Below are 20,116 nucleotides of genomic sequence, written 5' to 3'. Positions count from 1 at the left end.
ATGACAATCCCTTAGCACAGCTTGATTTAGGGGATCCATGGCAAAGCTGGCTGGCAGTGGCATCTTTATGCAAGCAGAAGAACGGAGCAGCAGGGAATGTGTTGGTTGTGTGGTCAATCGTTTGGCACAAGATTATGACAGATCAAGAACAAAATATGATGTCTCATTGACGTTGCCTGCTTCTTTTTAACCCAATAATACGCAAGTGAACTTATTTTATCACAAGAAATGTTATCATCTTTACAAATCTTGAATATGAAAACAAATGGCACAGTATGTATAAGAAAAAAATGTAAATACCCCTTTTGTGTTTTTGTCTTTCTTTTGCATGAGCAGGTAAGGAAAGCTCCTCCGAGAATGACAAGGAGAGATCCAGCCCAACCCAAATACAGGGCATCTCCTAATTCATATCTGTAATCAAATACAAAATGTATTAATACTTTAAAATATTCAAAAAGTTAGCGTATATTTCACACTTATTTGAAACTAGATGACAAACTAAACTGATACTTGCAAGAGAGTCATGTCATATGTGAGTTAAGACTCAGCAAAAAGTATCAATACAAATATTCCCAGACACCTTTACACATTCATGAAAAACATCTTCTACATCTATCACGTCTGAGAACTACCTAATATTTTCTGCTAACCAACCACAATGTAAGATTATTATCTAAGGATGATAGAAGCTTTATCTTTCATACTGTTGAGATCTTGAATTATCTTTCTCCTTAGTAACTAGTTACTTTTCAGTTTTGCTTATTTATCTGTATCAATTAATGCCTTTTGTTCAGGAACAAAGAGACTTCTGATAGTTGTGATGTACTTTCATTTAATTTACTATATAAGCATCTGATGTTAAATAAAAATACTGTACCATGATAAGGTATCCTTTGTCTTAATAAAAGATGCTATGGTAGAAGGAATAATCCATCTTAGGCCACTTGCACTGTAGAGGGTAATAAAAGAAGTGTTGGACTTGGCCCTCTCTGCAGATTCATCCCCAAACAGGTAGCCTTCACCTCTCCAGTTTACTGAACTTGTTTTGTTAGCTTTTAGGACTCTATGCACTTTACCACTGCTAATCAGTGCTAAAGTGCTCTCGCCTTTAAACATGGTAACATCCCCTTACACTCTATTGGAACATTTCACTTACTTATAAGTCCCTAATAAAGTAGTACTGCATATACCAGGGCCTCTAAATTACATGCTACTAGTGGGTGTGCAACACGCCTCGTGCCACCCCGTTAGGTCGCCTTTTTAGGCCTCGTGTTGAGCGGCGCATGCGCTGCATGCGCTGTCTCAGCGAGACTATAGTAATCTAAATGTTGAGTGAAACTCTGCCTATTGACAGCTAATGTTTGCTGCTGCTGGCCATTTGTTTAACATTGCATTGCTCTTTCTTACCTTGCTTATGGCTGGTTTGGGATGCAAAACGTCACTTACATTGTGCTGCCATTTTGCAGGAAGCAGCACCGACTAACTAATGTTTAGTTAGGCTGCTGGGCTGTAATTAGTCTATTTAGGGACTACTTTTTCTTAGCGCGGCTCCCCTTTTACGGCCGCCATTCGATTCTAGTTGCTTACGGATGTTTTCCCTCCCTCACTCCCATCATGCTCCTCTGTTCGACTGGCAGGCTCGCGGCTCCCATTTCACGGCCGCTGCTTACTTATTTTTTTTTATGTTGAAGCTCACGGCGCGGCACCCATTTTTTAGTATTGCGTGCGTGTTCCGCATTTTGGTCTCTGTTCTCTGTCTTTTGCAGAACACGCGCCGCTTATGTCACGTTCTAAAACTGGGCTGTCTTCCCTTCCACCATGTCCCCAACCCCCTTTCTAGTTTATCCTTCACCCTTTTACATTATGGTTTGTGTGTCCTGGGTTATTGACCGGCGCAAAGGCATGTTTTTCGCTACTGTATAGCCCGCCACGAGTATTTATTTTCCCGGTGTTCCCATGTCTGCCGATGCCTCCAGAAGTGCCTCTGGAACCCGGGTGATTTCCTTGTCTGTGCTGCACCACAGGATTTCACTTCGCGAAAGAGGCAAGCGGTTAAAAAATAGGAACATGAAACTTGGGGACACGGGGCTCTCTGCTTATCCCACCCCCACCTCTCCAAAAGGAGAAAGGGGACATAAACAATCAAAAACGCTCGCAAAAGCGAAACGGACTGCAACGGACGGTGTATCTCCACGTGGGGTGCCCTCCCTCCACCATCAGTCTGTCATTCATTGTAATATTGCTAGCTGCCAGTGTGTTAAGGTAACCATGTTGTTCCTGCTTACATTTGACATGCTTTAATTTAATTTAATTGCAGGTTTCTAACGCTAGAATCGACTCCCGAAGGAGTATCTCTGCGCAATAGACCGCTGGGGAACCCGTCCTGGCTTTCCCTGTGAGATGGTCCCTATTGGGTATCTCCAAGGTGAAACCAGTCATCCCCGGAATATATGGAGGGGCGTGAAATTGTGGAGATGAGGCAAGCTAATGCCCAGAGTTGCCGAGTGTGATCTCTGGTTAGAGTAGGCACCGAGGTGAGAATTATCGAGTCCGCTGACCCTGGTCCACGACCCTGCCGTGTCGGGAATTGAACATTGGTCCCGGGCCGTCCTCTGCTCCCGGGTCTGCCGCCTCTAACCAGTGAGCCACACCACTCCTCACTTAATATTGTTGTTTTAATTGATGCTTTTTGCCGCTACACACTGTGCCATGTCAGCCCACAGCAGGAGGCGCGCGCCCTGTTTTCTTTATTAAACACGGTCCCTCCGCAATTTTTTTTTTTACAACTCTCATGCCTGGCTGCCCTTCTCATCTCAGCTCTGACCCTAAAGCTGGTCGTCCGCAACAAGGACTTAGGCCCTGCCCGTCCTCTCTTCCCTATCCTGTGTCATCTCTCCGAATCACCAGGGGCTGCATTAGGCTACAACCCACCCCCACCCCCACTCACGATTGTGGGAGAACACTTGTTTTTGTTGTAATTGATGCTTTCTGCCGCCGCACACTGTGCTATCTCAACCCACAGCAGGAGGTGCGGCCCTGTTTTCTTTAATAAACACGGCGCCCACACAATTTTTTTTTAATCTCACATGCCTGGCTGCCCTTTCCATCTTTAACATTTACGAGTTTTAGTAACGGTTTTCACTTTTTGGTATGTACTGGTGATCTTTCAGGAGAATTTTATACGAGGCTCTTTACGCAAGGAGTCTTACAGATTGGACGGCCCTCGGAGAATAAAAGCCTGAGTCACAGCTGCAAGGGCTGCACTTGTGATTCCAGGCTGTTGAGGGTGTCCACAGCCGTTGCGTGAAACAGCCGATCCTTCCCCCAGGCACAATCCACAAAAAAGTAGGGTATACGCCGATGGCTCATAAGCCTTTAGCGTTCCTTGCAGAGCCCTTGTTTTTTATTTTTATTGCGTTTCTCTTACTGCAGGCACGATGTGCTAGGCAGGGGTGGATTGGCAAGGCGGGCATTCGTGAATGGGCCGAAGGGCCTGTGCCTCAGTGCCCTCTGTGGGCCGTTTTTTTTCTCCCCTGTCCCAGTCCACAGAGAGTGGACTAGGAAAGGGGAGAAAAAAAACGGCCCACAGAGTGCACGGAGACAGAGACTGAGAAAATGAAAGCAGCCTCGCTGTGCGGCCAGACAGCGATTGGCAGCTATGGGCTCTCCTTCACCCCTACCCTGCCAAGCAATCAAGCTGAGGCTGGGCTGGGGAGGGGTGATTGTTTGCAATAATCGGCCTCCCTGGGGGCCAGGTGTTTCTCAGGCCTTTGAGCCATTTGCACCTCGGCCCCCTGGCGCCCATGCAGCCCAGAAACGGTGTTAGTCTTAACACCTCGCCCACAGCCCTTCACATTCAGGGCATAGTGGGCGAGGAAGAAGGTGTCAGAGCGCTTCACACTAGGAACAGCAATAATACATGAGGAGAAAATTATAAGTGGACAAATTACAAAAGCAAACGTTAAGTTACATGAATCCAAAGTGACAATAGTGAGCAACCAAAATACAAGAGGAGCAAACGATACATTACAGGAGGAAAAAGAGATATGTGTGCAGGTTACAAAAGCGTACAAAATACAAGTAGAGGTATAATACTGCAATTAATGGCAGACACTCCAGCACAAGAACAAACGTTACGTAGGCAATGGTGGCACTTGTGCAAGTATCTAAAGCAAACAAAAGTGAGAGGTAGCAAACAGTGTGTTACAAGAGAAAAGTGACTTGTGCAAGTTTCAAAAGGGTACCATACACAGGTACAAGGGTAATACTACAGTAAATGGTAAACACTCAAACTGCCAGAACACACTGGGAAGGCACTTCCCATGCACCAGCTTCACCTCAGCCTCCCCCCTGGCTACCTGGCTACCTGGCTACCTTGGATGACCCAGAAAGCTGTGTTTTGTGCTCCCCTGCCAGGACATTTTCCCAAGGCCTGGAGGGTTGATTAATTTACTAATTGCAGGGGTCTTACCTCTGTTCATGTGCTCCTGAGCTGAAGGTCTGGGGAGGGCTGAGTAGGTTAGTAATAGCAGGGGCTTTGCTGCTTTTCAGGTGCTCCTGTGCTGGAGGGCTGGAATAATTTTGTGACAAAAAGGGGCCTTGCTATTATTTTTAGTTGCTGAGCATGTAGGCCATTGTCACCTTGGCTCTGTGTTGTGTGCAAGAACAATATCCTCCCACTTTCATTCCTTGTCTGTGCAAATGGTGTTTCATGAAAGGGCACTGCCCTTGAATGTGGGCCACGCCCCTTAAATATGGGCCACGCCTCTTGAATGTGGGCCACTTTTTTCGTCAGTGCCCGGGCCGAATTGTGATCCCAATCCGACCCTGGTGCTAGGGGATGCTTTTGTTAAAGGCCAGCGAGTCGGTGTCTGTAAGCACAGGTTCTGTATACTGGGCTAAGCACACAAAGGAGTGCCTCAGGCTTGGAGAGTGAAATAATCGGTTTAGTTTAGAAGATCTAAGGCGCCTGGTCTAGTACCAGTGTCTGCATGTATGCAGTCTTGGGTACGAGGTGTAGTGTATTTTATCCACCACACGCTCTCTGAAGTAATGGTGCAGTTACAGTAGTGGGTTGAAGCTGGGTACCCGGACTACTCACGGAGAAGAGCTGTCTAAAGAAACAGCACTTGCTCGTGGCGTCTCAAGCCTCTGTCATTTGTCATATGCAGTGCAACTCTGACTCACTCTTATTGGCCACCTCCTTGTAACACCAACACCGACCAGGGGCAGCCTTACGCTTTGTGGAGGTGAACACTCGTATGTATGCAACATAGAATTTTACCCTTATATGGCATATATTTCTTTGCAGTGTGTTCATGAATAACGTGTGCTTGACTCAACTGTTAGTAGCCCACATTGAAAAGTGGTGCAATGCTGTCATCTCGAGTCTTATGTTTTGTTTACAATCAGGACATGTGAGTTTGTGTTGCTAATGAAATTTAAAACAACAGGTCCCAGAATGCAATAGCAAAGAAATACTTGATTTGATTATCTCGGAACTGAATGGAAATTCATGCAAGGGTTACTACGTGTGTTGCATTACAATACCTGTGACAGATTGGATGCTACGTAAATGACAAAATAGCAGAACAGTTTCTCACTCCTGATAAAACTGGAGCCGGCCGGTTAACATCCATCAATAAGTTGCCCATTTCAGAAAAGCCACTCGCAGGTAGGTAAAAGTTGCGTTTATTGGAGCAAGCTGCAAGGCGCTGGAGGAGACAATTCACCAAAGTTCAAAACTGCCTGACGCGTTTCATGCGCAACCGCATTTCATCAGAGGCATCTATTATTCACTACGTGCAGCCTTCATCATATTTGTAACTGCAACCACCTGCCCGTAAGGGCGTTGGCTCACCCCGAGCATTCTGGTCTTAGTAGTTTCTTTTAATTAACTCCAGTGAGTGGCTTGCAGTAGTGAAAAAATTAAAAAATGGGCAACTTATTGATGGATGTTAACCGGCCGGCTCCGGTCGGAGAGAAGCCCGGCCATGACTCTGTGGACCTGTGTAGCGTCTGGTGATGCAGCACATTAAGGGGCAGGAAGGTCGTGTGGAGAAGTCATACTGTGCAGGACGCTGTTTTGAGAAGTTTTTCCAGCCCACTGTGGTTTTAATTTTTTGAATTTTTTTTATTCTTAGGAATTCTTAGGATTCTTAGGAAAATGTCTCGTTTTGCATGCTCATCACGATTTTTGGTGGATTGATGCTGCTGGTTATTTGATTCTGTGCATTTGAACCCTGCTAATTAGATCTCAGTGCATGTACTCTGACCCCTAAAACATATCAAAATTGGCATACCCCTAATTGGCAAATTGTACTTACCTATAAGTCGCTAGTATATGGTACAAAGTGTACCTATGGCTTCTAAGTAAGTGTCATTAGTGGATTGCCGCTCCCATTGTGCCATCCACTACAGTGAAAGTCCAAACATGACTGCAGGTCTACCGTTGTTGTCTGGCTGTGACAGTTTCAGAATGCAAATGCAATCTATTAAAATAAACCTTTTTGACAGGCCTAAACCTTCCTTTTGATTAATAATACGTTACACCTATGTGGGTCTTATAAGCCCTAGGGACAGGGTGCTCTTTATTTAACAGTAGGACATGTGCAAATGTAATGTTACATGCGTCCTTATAGTGGAAAAGCTATTTTCACTGTAGTAAGCCTGGCTGCTCCAAAAGGAAACACTGGGTTAAATTATTTAATTTAATAATGCTGATTTAATTTAGGAAACAGCTAGAAAACATTATTCAAAGACTCTTTGTAATAGGTATTTTAATAGGTTTATCAAATCCAATTTATGGGTAAAATCAATTTTAATATAAATATTATGGAGAAGGTAGTTTTCGAAAGTTACTTTATTATCTGCCTAAAGCCTGTGGAAGTTCATTTATATGTGTTGTAGCTGAAGATACCTCTGAATGAGATGTGAAAACTACTCCCAGAGCAGGATAATGGTCTTGGGTGTTGGGAGATGTTTCTATTCCTCTGGCAGGATGACCTTCTGGGCCATGCCTGGGATCCTGATAACTTCAAAAAGACCTACCCTGTCCTAGGCCAATGTTAGATGACATCTGGGCAGGGCCCTTCTTTGTTCCCCCAGTCATGCAGGCCCCATTGCCCAGTGGTAGAGGAGCTGCCCTCAGAATTGGTTAGAAATGACCTCAGAGGAGATGTTGCTCATGTCCCTGGCCACACTTCTGCGATGGGAGCATGCAAGAAGTGTTTCACTATTCTATTCGTGATAACTTTATTTCGGTCAACGACCATAAAAGCACAAGCAAAGTATGTATATACAATAAAATACATAAATAATTAAGAACCAGCAGTTAAAACATTATTAAACAATCAGTTATCCACGAAAAATGGCCATCATTAAAAATTAGTCGCAATTAATTAAAGTGGACCTTCTGCGCCACATACCGTACAAAAAGTGGGAGACCGAGAACACAATAAGGGGGGATGTATCATATTTTAAAATTCTAACGGCTTGAGCACAATGTTTTAGTCCCAGATTTATGCATAGTGGTACCAGCCAGGCTCTCCGGATTACGCTATAAGCAGGGCAAAAAAACAAAACATGGGCAATGTCTTCTTTGCCATTGTTGCAGACAGGGCAGATTCCCTCCTCTTGACCTGCCCATTTGCAGGTCAGTGTCCCAAGTGGCAGGCAGCGTGCCTTAATTGTGTATATAATTTTCTTGCAGGGTGTGGTTCTATTTGATCCAGAAATTCCTCCCTACTGGGCACGAGTTTTACCTGCAAAAATTCCGAAGACAACCTGCCCATACTTGGCGAACGGTGCAGCAAACTTAGGTTGTAGTGCCTCAGAGAGGCCAACAGCACAGCACAGAAGTGTTTCACCATATTGGATTTGGGCAGAGAGATGACTGTTGGATGTTTGAACTAGGGCACACAAGCACAGCTAAAAACTGAACAGTCACCCCTAGGAATGATTTCCTATTTGTCAGGAAGGGACCAGTAGTTTCCACCACCAAAAATCTAGTTTCAGGCATAAATGTGGCACCTTCTCCAGAACACTACTTGACCTGTGGAAGACAAAAGACCTGCTATTGAGACCTGCGAGGAAAACTGAAGGGCTATATCTGTTCACACTTGTACCCAGGACATAGAAGTGAACTCCAAATGTAAGTTGGCTGATGTCCTGTTATACTACAGGGCTACAAAAGGCTGCAAGAAGCCTCTTTTTTTCTGGAGTCCAGCAGTGCCTAATTTGAGCCTGTGGTTTCTGGTACTGAGCACCAGCACTTAATTGTCACCCCCGGCACTTATTAGACTCTGCCACATGGTCGCACTGTTTGTCTCATTTACAAATTAGCTCAACATCAGTTTTTCATTAATTTGATATATATATAAAAATGACTAATACCTGCCACCAAAGCCGTTGTTATAGCTTTGGGGGCTTGAAATAGTCCGATTGTCCCATCTGCAGGACTGTGATGGTTAGTGGTTATGTTGGGACTGTCACTGGTAGTGCTGGCAGGGTCAATTGGTGATGCAAGCTAAATTTGTCTCCTGACTGGGGCCCTGGCACTTCTGATTTTTACAAATCAAGCACTGGAGCCCAGCTTACCTGTTTCAATTGGACTTACCCTGGACCCTGCAGGTGGCTACTGCTGGAGTGAGTCTTGACCCCCAAGTGCTGTTCCTGATGTCCTGGCAACCTTGACTGTGTGAAGTGCACTCCATCCAGCATCCTGAAAATCCTGATACTTAGAAACCTTTTAGGTCTAGAGGACCAGGTGAATCCAGCCAAGTCATTCCAACGTAGTTGCGTAGTTGCGTTGCCACTGGACCAAAGATTTAGATTGCTTCCCTTCTCAGCAGGAAATCCATTTCAACAAGATGTTGCTGACATGGTTTTCGGCATTATGGAGCCCTGTTTGGCTACAGATTGCAGCCTTGCCCTCGTGGAGGATTCCGAGTTCCAAAAAAGTGACTAAGTCTGCACGTAGAAATATTGACCAGTCAAAGGTACCAAAAATATCAACTTGGCAATGGACCATCCTTGGGTGCAAATTTTAAATTTCGCCCACTCAGAACTTTCCTGCCAAAAGTCAATGGCCCGGGGTTGGCACTTAATACTTTTTGGTTCTATTTTTATTTAAAACCTAACACATTCATATCTCTAGTTCTATTGGATTTGTGTTGTTTTTATGTCATAGTATTTATTGAATTATTTTCAAATTTCATACATTAGAGTTAAGATTTTTATTGTTATGTTTTTGAATTTTTAACTGGTTTGGCACTTCTAAATGCTTTCCACATTTTTTTAAGCTAAGCCTGTCACATCTGTGCCATGGCCACAAGGGGTTGAGCTTAGATTGAAATTACTGAAACCTTTACTGGACCTAACAAGAATAGTAAAGTGGACTACCTTCCACCTCAAGTAATAATCCAATTTCTCATTTTTCATGTCTACCACTATACTCTCTCTTTCTTATGATATAGCCAAACACCAAGCGTTTAAGAGATTTGTGGGATGGTTGACGGTGTTACCAAGCAATATAATGATTAAAATACCATCTTCCATACGTTATAAAGTTAGTGCAAGTCAACTTGGCGTTCCATGACTTTTATAAACAAGCACTGGCGTTGCCAATAGGTCTCGCAGTAGGAAAGTTGGAGCTATTACAATTGCAAATAACAATGCCTTTTTTTTTGTTTTCATTTTAAAAACATAAAGGGCTTTGTCATTTACAAAACCAATAGCTCCAACTTTCCTACTGCGAGACCTATTGGCAACGCCAGTGCTTGTTAGAAAGAGTAGGCTGAAAACGGTGGGAGGTATCATTTTATGTTTTTCAAAGCTTAGTTAGCAGCTTTTTTATTAATAGGCATGTAATTGGCTTTAAAATTTTCATTTCATGTATGTTCTTACTGCCTCTTCTGTAATTCTCGGCTAAGGAGCACTGTGCGCTGGTTTGAAGTAAAATTGTAGTCCTTCTTCTATTTTTGGGAAATGTCCCGTTTTTTTACTTTAACATTCTGGTCACCCTAAACATGTACCATGTTACACATCATGCTTGAAAACTATTCATTCCCTCAATAACGCTTCTTCACTGTATCAAAAATCCTTGCCTGTGTGACCTATGTAGCCCAGTATTCCAAGTGCCAGTGCTTCCATGAGCTACCTAAGGCCACATCCACGCATGGCGAGTGCGCAGATAAGGGCATCAGCGACTGTGCTGCATATCCTAGGGAGAACACAAAAACATGCAATGGATTATGACATTGCAAAGCTTCCACCCCTGAGCTGAAAACCTTCTTAGTCCATGGGTTTCCAGCTCAGCAGCTTTACCAGGGTGTGAACTCTACACCAGGTTCCCATTGGAAGCATGCTTATACTGTGGGACGCTTGCACACTCTCTTCCTGTGCTCTTGCAGTGGGCCTTTGTGCCCCATTTCCTCTAATTAGGCCAGCGGGCATAATTGGGTACTTTTCTGCAATTTCGAGTCACAAAAGTAACACGAAATTACCGAAACGACTCTGCTTTATTAACATGTTGCCCAGATCTAGTTATCAAAATGGGTCAATTTATTAACATATCCGTATTATAGAAGCTTCATTGTTTTTTTATTTCGTGTGAGTCACACAAAGAGCCGCAGAAAAAGCACTAAAAAGTTGTCCCTTTTAAGTGCACTTAAAATGCTGTAAAGTTACACATGGAACTGAAAACGTGGATATATGATGGGCGGCGCTGTTGGGTGCCCAAAATGCCAAGCACCAAAAGGTGGTCTCCTTGCTATCCGTGAAACAGCAGGTCTGGTGTCCAACACTCGGTCAATGAGACATCTCGACCTCCGTGAGCAGGTTGGGTGTTTGCTTTGAAGTAGAAATGAGCTGCGATCCCGTGGATAAAACAAAGCCCCTTAGTTAGTTATGCATGATGGTGCTCAGCGTAGAAATGACGGTCCTCTCTACCATTTTAAGCAGGGTCGGTGGCGGGGATTTCGGTGATGGCGCCCTTTGTAATTCAGAATAAATGTGGCGTCTACACGTAGGCGCAGAAATGGCGGGTTTGACGGTATTCAGACATTGGCTGTTTCTGAAAAAGTTTCGTAAGCAGGCGTTTTGGCGCCCACTTTAACCTTCTGCATATCTACCCTGTCCGACGACGGTCATTAGCACACTGTCCCACAATGTTCATGTCCCTGCAGATATGGGTGGGGCGGGACGGGGTGACGGAGAGGGGGCTTGTACATACTCAACTAGGATTTGCGCGCTTAAAACTGGGCAGATGATCGGAAATAGAACATGGCGCCAAAAAAGGGAACGAGAAAAAAAAAGCTTTTTAGTGTGTATTTCCTGCAGCCTTGGCTATAAACTCTCCAACTCAGAACAGCCAGGGCGTGGACCCTGGCAACCCTACACCTAACCGCTTACATCTCATGCAAATATGCTGTCACTTTTTAAAAATTTTTTTTATTTAATGCGATTTTATATAGCGCGAACTTTACCCGAAGGTGTCGGAGCGCTTTACATGAGAACCAGTTGCAAAACATAAGGATTTAGGATTACATGCGTTCCATAAAAGACACACACACACAAAAAATAGTCACCACTGCATCTGTTACCGAGAGAGGACGGGAGAAGGGAAAGTGAGTTGATCAATGGGAAATTCATCCTATTGTACCCGCAGCTGCAACCCTAGAAATGCTGCCACTCGGACACAGAGGCGTGATGGCTCGGAGTAATGTGTCTGGCTTCTCGATGGTGCAGCACTTTTAACCCCTTCGAGGCTGATGACGAGCTGGGCTTGTCATGGTGTAGCCTCCTCAAACACTGATGACGAGCCCAGCTCGTCATGAACAATGGGTTTTTTAAAAAGTCAGCATACCAGCAGAATAAGAGCAGCGCGCATGTGGTTAAACTCTGCCATAACAAGCAAAACAAGAAAAAAACCTGGGAGTGCGAGAGATAGCGAGGACAACCAGAGAGAGGTCGTGGGAGGCGATGGAGAAACTGAAAGTGAATGAGCGAGAGAAGCGCAGAATCACAGAGAAAATAGAAAGTGGTAGAGGGCAGACCGCCAGCCAGTCAGCTCGGATGCCTCTTCAGAAGGTAGCTTGGGAGTTCTGCGTGCGAATTTCAAGGGATTTCCCCTTCATAAGCAAAGAAAATGGAAGTAAACCAGACGGCAAGGCTGTGCTTGCGGGGAGAGAGAGGGGAGGTGCTGGTGTGGGAGGTGCTGGTGTGGGAGGAGTGCTGATAGGGCAAGTTGTTTGCGGGGAGAGAGAGGGGAGGTGCTGGTGTGGGAGGGGGGAGGTGTTGGTGTGGGAGGAGTGCTGCTAGGGCAAGGCTGTGATTGCGGGGAGAGAGAGGGGAGGTGCTGGTGTGGGAGGGGGGAGATGCTGGTGTGGGAGGAGTGCTGCTAGGGGAGGAGAAGTCCTGGCCGTGAATGCGCGTGCATGTTTACGTGAACTGCAAGAAAAACACGGGGCTGAAAAGCCCTTGGTTTGAAGAGCATTTTGCCGACTTGAATTCTCCCCATTTCCCATTCCTGCGGAATGGTAACGGCGAGACCTAAAAAACTTGTCTTTCAGCCTCATAACACTTTATTGGCATGGAACAGCATACAGTCCTACAATATAGTTACATTGGGTGACTAGCATATACAGGGTGGACAGTAATATAAAAACTTTACCAGATATGGTACCTGTTCCAAAAGCTACAGCAGACAGTTAATGTTTGGAAGTTACACTGCAATAGATGTATTTTAAGAACTTTTTTAAAAGGTTTCTTAAAAAGGGGAGGTCTTAATGTTCGATGGATGTAGCTCAACACCTAAGGGGGGGGCACAGAACTCTCCTGTATCAATGCCTAGAAAACAGATTGTCATGTAGTTCCTACAAATCTGCAGGATCTGCGCTTTGTGTGGACAACATAAATGAAGGGACTGGTGACTAGGCTGATTATGGACACTCCCGCAGGATATGTCGACCTATAGGCCAGCTTGCCCACAGTGTCACTATAAGCCCATGACCCTTACCAAGGAGCGAATAGTTTCTGACAACCACTTTATTTTGTATTTTATTTCTTATTTTAAGAGTTTTATATAGCGCTAGCCAGACCCGAAGGTATGGGAGCGCTTCACAGAATGAACCACTCATAGGATACATTAAGCATTTTAGTATGAATGTATATACTAAAATGATGCATCGCATAGCATCGTCGTAGAGTGCAGAATGTCACTCGTAAGGTATCATCGTAGAATGTACAGAGAACATATGACGCCTCACGTAAGGTCGTTGTAAAAAGCACAGTGACTCATGATAGGATTCGACCGGGGAGGGGGAGGAGGGAGGTAGTCATGCGAAGCATGAGGTAGAGGTCATTGATGACAAAGTGTCTGAGTGCTACTTTGGCTTGTCTTCGGCGGCTAGCTTGTAGCTATCCGTTTGGGAGAGATCGCTTGAGGAGGAGGTCTTTGAGCTGCCTTTTGAAATTTAGGTAGGAGGGGGTTAGTCCTGATATGGACTGGTAAGGAGTTCCATATTTTCGGCGCACTTCCTGTTAAGGATCAAGATGCGTTTTTTGTTTAAAAGTTTTCGGGGGGATAAGGACTAGAGTGTTTGTACTACTTAGGCTTCTTGTCTGACTGGCCTTTTGGAGTTTAGCAGCCAGGTAGGCAGGTTTCTCTGTGTGCAACGCTTTGTTCGTGAGGCAGGCGGTTCTGAAGTATGCACGCATTTCGACTGGGAGCCATTTTAGCTCTCTGAGTTCAGGCGAGATGTGATCATATTTTTTTATTCCGGTGACCATTCTCGCTGCTGCGTTCAGAGTTGAACTGAGGGGAGCAAGATGGGATTTTAGTGCTCCTGGGAGGGTTGCAATCCCTTAGTCCAGTCTGGACAGTACCAGGGATTAAGTCGCTTGTCTGAGGTTGCTCGGAGGGATGAAGGGTTTTATTTTGTTGAGTAGTTTAAGGATGAGGAAGGCGTTCTTTGTGGTGTTCTTGATGTGTTTGCTCATGTCTAATTTGGGGTCCACTGAACATGACAACTCTCCAACCCTTCAGGGAACGTGGGAACAGTGCAGTACGTTTCGCTAAGTCACTCATGCTCACTTAGTCTCAGGGAGACACTCAGAATAAACGTCTAAGACGTTTTCAATAAGCATTTATTGAACCATGGTCATTCCAGTATAAAACATGTTTACTTCGACAATCATTAGATAGAAACAAATGTAAAACATTACAAGCACCAACAGAGTGAATAAGAGCTAGAGCTCTACCATGGTGCTAAAATAGTGAATATATGCAGGCTCATAAATAGGACAGTAACCAAGTGTCATCCTAAGATGCTAACCCTACCTAAGCGTGCCTAAGTGTACGAGAGAGCTGTACCATGCTCTTGCGATAGCTGAGGTTGTTTTTGGTTATATTTACCTAGCTTCAATAGGAGCATTTACACGAATAAGCTTCCTAGTGAATGGCACTGAATAAGCTTTATGTGTGTCTTTATGTAGAAAGATACACATGGAGGGTTTCCTGGACCCATGAACAGGAAGGGAGAATCCTCTGTGTTTATTGGTGAACTTGCGCACTGGCCCTATGGTACATTTTACACATGCAGACACTCTTTGCCCAGCTCACTGCTGTACAGGTTAGCTCTAAACAGACTCACACACCTGGTTGCAAATTGAATCAGAAATACAGAACCCTGAGAATCATCAAGTCAACACATTTACTAGACTGCATTTCTTTCCATTGTAAGTACACGGCCATTTTGGATGGATCTGTGGAATGATAAATTGCTCGAAAACCTATTTGCCATCTACCCATCTCAGGAAATGACTGTGGCTATTTATCAAAATCTAAGGGTGAAAAAGATAGTCATCTATACAAAGAAGTACTACCACATATAAAGGTGTTGCTTTTGCTTTGCTGATTATCATAAGGCACAGCACTTACTGATCCTGAACCATGTTCACCCCAGTTTCTCAATCACACTATGCATTTCTCTCTCTGAAAGCAACTTCCCATGTTCATAAATGCCACCTAGTTTGGAAACTCAATTTCAAACAGTGATTACGTTTATTTTTTTCATCAAAAAAATAAATAAAACTGAGGTGGACACTCACTTTATTCCAGCGTACAATGGGTCATAAAATTGCACGGTTATTATTCCCGCATACCAAGAAATGGCCACCATAGATGAAACACCTGTGGGAAAAAATAGATCACACGTCAGGAAAATATGGCTTACGTCAATATTTTAGCCAAGCCAGGCAAGCATTTCATGTAGATGGCAATAAAATACTGTGTGTGGGAAATAAAGTAAATTTTTTTACTCTTTATAAAAGCTTGACATTTGTCCAATAACAACAGTGGTAAATGGCTCAGAGACCAGTGAAATAAATTCCTGAAAATAATAAGCTGATGACAATGAATCTTTCTCGTATGATATTACATTTCTCAAACCTGAGAACAGAATTATGTCTCAGTGCTCTTTTCCAGAGAAATATCAATTTCATATCCACTAATTCAAAATGCAGTTAAGGCCGTCACTTGCAGACCCAGCCCACTCTTGAATATGTATGTATATTTAGTTTTTATATTTATTTTAAACGTTTTTTATAGCACGAACATGACCAACGGGGGTATCAGAGCGCTTTACAGTATATAAGTCAGGGAAGGGTACAAGGGATAAAAAACAGATCAACCAAACAAAAAACAGTCTTAACAGTCTCATAAAGCAAGGCGCCCTAGGGAGCTATGGAAGCAATGAGTCCACGTAAAGGTTTCTTCGTCCATAACGTTTTTACTTCCTTGAGAAAGGAAGTATAGGGATAAAGTCAATGTTGCGAGTATGGTCACAGGGGTTACCATAGCACATTTCCATATATTAGTTGGAAGCTGAATAAAATGGAGGTAGTAGAGGACCAACAGATCAGCAAGCCAATCTTCATATTCTCAAACCGGCAAGGGTGTCATCTAGCGACTTAGAGGATCAATTACAGTGGTGAGAGTGTCTTCATCAGTAACAATTTGACTTCCTTTTTTATAAGGGCAGGAGAGGGGTTCAACCAGACTTCAGTGTGAGAAAGTGGGTTTCTGTTGCAGTACCCCCCTCCTTTTTTTGCTGGATTTCTGATGCACTCTGACTTGATGTGCCCTGGGTCCCTGCCAATCAGGCTCCCAGGGACTGTGTTCTTCCCCAAAACCAAAAGCAAATTGGTATCTCTGGCCACAGGTCAGCCCCTGGTAAATGGTACTACAGGTACCCAGGGCTCTGTGACCATGGGAGACCTCTAAGGGCTGCAGCACTTATCGTGCCACTCTTAGAGGCCCTGTGCCCTGACGCACACACACTGCCTTTGCAGGCGGGTTTCTTGGTGCAGAACAAAACACAGAGTCGACATGGCACACATTCCTGTGTGCCATGCCCACAAAACACTGCCCTGGCATAACTCAGTCACCCCTCTAGCTGGGTTCTCTATGCCAGTGGAGTGGGTACAGGTGCATGAGCCCTGTATCCCTACAGTACCCAGGTCCATTCCTGGGCACTATAAGTGGGGTGCTGCCATTAAAGAGTATATGGTGCTGGGAGGTTGTCATTACGAACTCCACAGCACCATAATGGCTACAACGAAGACTGAGAAGTTTGGTATCAAACTTCTCAGCACATTAAACCCACCCTGGTGCCAGTCTGGGATTTAATGTAAAATGCATGACAGAGGGCAACTTGGAGTTGCCCCTTGAAACTAACCCACAACCAGCGTCCTGACTGAGAGGCTGCTTAAGCTGTCACCCCTTAGACATGTTGCTTGACCCTTGGATAGAGAGCCATCCGCTCTCATGAGCCCGTAACAATGCACATCCTGGGGCGAGGTGCTAGGCCTCCTCCCCCAGGATGGGCAGGGGAAGCTTCAAAGGCATGCCACCTTTGTGAGCCTCTCCAGACCACTTGCTGTACTCAGCAACTGGTCCCACCGGTTCTGACCCCCACTCTGGCGGGAAAACCCATGTGAGGCAAGGAGGCTGTGCCAGCCTCTGCCAACCCCACCCCTCAGGTGGGGGGGGGGGCGAGGTGAAGCACAACTCCAGACTGCCGCCATCTTGAGATGGGGAGCCCTACCCAATCAGGACTAGGCTTCTGCCCCCCTCCCACTGGAGAGTGGCAGGATAGGGGATGTACTCCCCCTAGGACAGGGACCCATTGGTCCCTGACCTTTCCCTACCTGTAACACCCCTAAATTTAGTATTTAGGGGCACCCTGAACCTTCCTTCCTCAGATCCCGATTTTGAAAAAAAGAAGAACAAGAAGAAAGAAGACCTTCCATGTAGCTGCTAACAAGAGGACAACACCCACTGACTTGGCCTCAGCCCAATTGCCTGTTGATCCTTGAACCTGCTCCTGCCAAACCCTGCTATCTCCAGTGGTCAGCAACCTCGAAAACCCCAGAGGACCTGACTGCCTTGCTCATCTAAAGACTAAGACTCCGACGAGCAGTGGTTCTGTTAAAAAAGCAACAATCCCTGGTGCCAGCCAGGAACCGCGAATCCAGCACACTCTGCACCCACCGAGCCCGGCCTGTGCCTGAGTGGACGAAGACCACAAGGACGTCCCCCCGGCGACTGTGACCCAGAATCCAGCACCCAAGGACCCTCCTCAATGCTCCTTACGAGGCCTGCAGCCTCACAACCTGGGACCCCTCCAACCGCGACCAGCGGAGGGCAAGATTTCCCAACACCAAAAGACACCCCTGCACCCGGTGCCCCACTGCCCCCTAGGCCCAAATCCTGGGTGTCTACCCATCCTACAGCTTCACAACTTACCTCTTGAAGTGGTGGTCGCACCTGAAGAATCTCAGTCCCCGAGTCTACAGCCTTTGTTCATCTTGCAGCTTTCCCATTGAAATTCATTGGGCACCCGAAGGCCAAAAGGCACCCTGCACCTAGCCGCCCGAATGCCACTGAAGTGCAGCAACTATCCTACTCTACTTCCCCACTTGCCCTGTGTAAGTGACCAGGAGCCCAGCTCCCACAGCCACGTGGTCTGCCTGCTAGCAGCCACCAACCAAAGGCCCCCTACCCGCAATATATATTTGCTAAAACCCCTCTCTTGAGTATAATTGGATTGACTTTATTTGGTTATGTGCAGTGCTAACTCCTAGGTTTATCACCCCATATATATTGGGATCCTATTGTTAGGACCACTACATCACTTGGCAGGGTTACGTTTCTTGTTCTATGTTCAGTTTTCTTCCCCTCACGGCCTGCCTACATCCCTAAAAGCCCACTGGGGAACCCCCTTCTTTCACTATATACCCCTACCCGCCATAGACTAACATTCGGCTTACTCTCTCTGCACCCGGCTGTCCCTGTGCCGCTGAGGGTGTAACAACTATACCTACCTGACCCTGGGAGACCACTGAGTCTTAACCCAGAACCTTAACTTTACCAGTTGAGTACTTACCCAAAGACTGATAACTTGATTTTCTCCATAGGGTAACGTTGGCTGGGTTTCACTTGTAAATTCTTCTAAGTGTCGAGTTTTGCAACTTCGAAATATTCCTTAAAAATCATCCAATCTGCGAAAACAAAATTACTCACCTGTTACCAGGAGAGATTCCAGTGCTGGATCTTTGTGCCCAGCACTGACCTTCAAAAGTAATTACAAATGTGATTTTCCGATAACCTGATTTCCTCCAATAGGATAACATTGCTTGGTTTTGACCAAAATTTCTTCTAAGTGTTGATTTTCAAAATATACAAATATTCCTTAAAAATCACCTGTGTAACAAAAACGATTTCTTTCAACTGTTTACAGGAGATGCACCAGGGCTGAATCCATTATCCAGCCCTGAGCAAGAAAAACTATGCAAAGTAATTGATATTGCCTTGTACTTAGAATTCCATTTGAGCTCAATGTTATTATTGTGTTAAGCTTATGTTGCATAGTGCAACAGTTGTATCTATTGCATTCAAAAGTGATTGCTCATTGAAAGTATTTAATTGCAACATCTCATTCTGAGAAAGTATTTTTATACCTACTTGTGGTTCTAAAACAACAATATATCTTTATATACAATTCAATAATCAATTAGATGGTGTACCAGCTGATGTTTTCATTAATGATAAGGCGAGGTGGGCCAGATATATATTCCTTTTGGGAAATGCCATTGCGAAGGATCGGCTGTCCCGGAATCATGGAGGGGAGCGATCATCATACCCATATACAAAATAGGGGACCGGTCTCTTCCGGTTAACTACAGGCCAATAAGCTTGATCGCCACCGTCCAAAAAGTGGTAGGGAAGATGGTGGTCAACCAATTGATGGATTGGGTTGACGAGAACAACGCCCTGTCCCCTTACCAGGCTGGTTTTCGGCGGGCCACCAGTACAGTTGACCAGGTGTTTCGTTTTGCTCTGCTACAGTGGGGGACGGTGGTGCTTGGCGAAGGCAGCCTGTATGTTGCTTTTGTTGACCTGCGGGCTGCCTTCGACCTAGTCCCAAGGAGAAAGCTCTGGGCAGTTCTGAGCGAAATGGGTCTTCTGGCTGAGCTACTTACCCTGATAATGAGGTTGCATGAGTGCGCCAGGGGTGCGCAATGGCTCCCCTGCTTTTCTCTTTATTCATCAATGGGATAGTGGCTCGAATGCTGGACGCCAGTGTAGATGCACCTTCGTTGGCGGGCCTCAGGGTTCCGATCCTGATGTTCGCCGATGATACCCTAATTCTATCCAAAACTCCAGGCGGTCTGCAGCGAGCTTTGAATATTTTCGACTCTTTTTGCGGGGAGCACGACCTGGAAGTCAATGTGGGTAAGACCAAGCTGATGGCCTTTGCATCAAAACGTAGACCCAGGCCAAAAATATTCTTGAACAACTGTCAGCTAGAGGTGGTTACTGTATTTACCTATCTTGGGATACAGATAACAAACGATTCGAGATGGTCCCAGCACATAGAAATGGAGGTCTTGAGGCACCAACAGATCTCGGGGGCACTTCGGGTGGAACACAAAAAATCTAAGTCCAAACCAATAAAACCCGTGTTGGCAGTATATGACGCCAAGGCTCTTGGGTCTGCTCTCTATGGGGCAGAGTTGTGGGGTTTTGGGAAGCTCCTCCCCTTGCAGACCT

The 20,116-nt window shown here is 45.2% G+C and overlaps 1 protein-coding gene across 2 annotated transcripts in view; it reads right to left on the bottom strand.

Moving 5' to 3' along the window:
- The window catches only part of LOC147683268 (claudin-15-like), a 219,205-nt gene that overhangs the window by 16,549 nt on the left and 182,540 nt on the right, over nucleotides 1-20,116 (bottom strand). For both annotated transcript variants that reach the window (XM_086943728.1, XM_086943727.1), the window contains 2 exons: nucleotides 15,112-15,193; nucleotides 301-411 (listed from right to left, as the gene is read on the bottom strand). In XM_086943728.1, the coding sequence (XP_086799854.1) occupies nucleotides 301-411; nucleotides 15,112-15,193 (193 nt within the window). The remainder of the gene's footprint in view (nucleotides 1-300; nucleotides 412-15,111; nucleotides 15,194-20,116) is intronic.

The sequence above is a fragment of the Lissotriton vulgaris genome, chromosome 11 (assembly GCF_964263255.1).
Source record: "Lissotriton vulgaris chromosome 11, aLisVul1.2, whole genome shotgun sequence".
Lineage (NCBI taxonomy): Eukaryota > Metazoa > Chordata > Amphibia > Caudata > Salamandridae > Lissotriton > Lissotriton vulgaris.
Note: the sequence above shows the minus strand (reverse complement) of the source record. Positions and strands in the feature narration are given on the sequence as shown.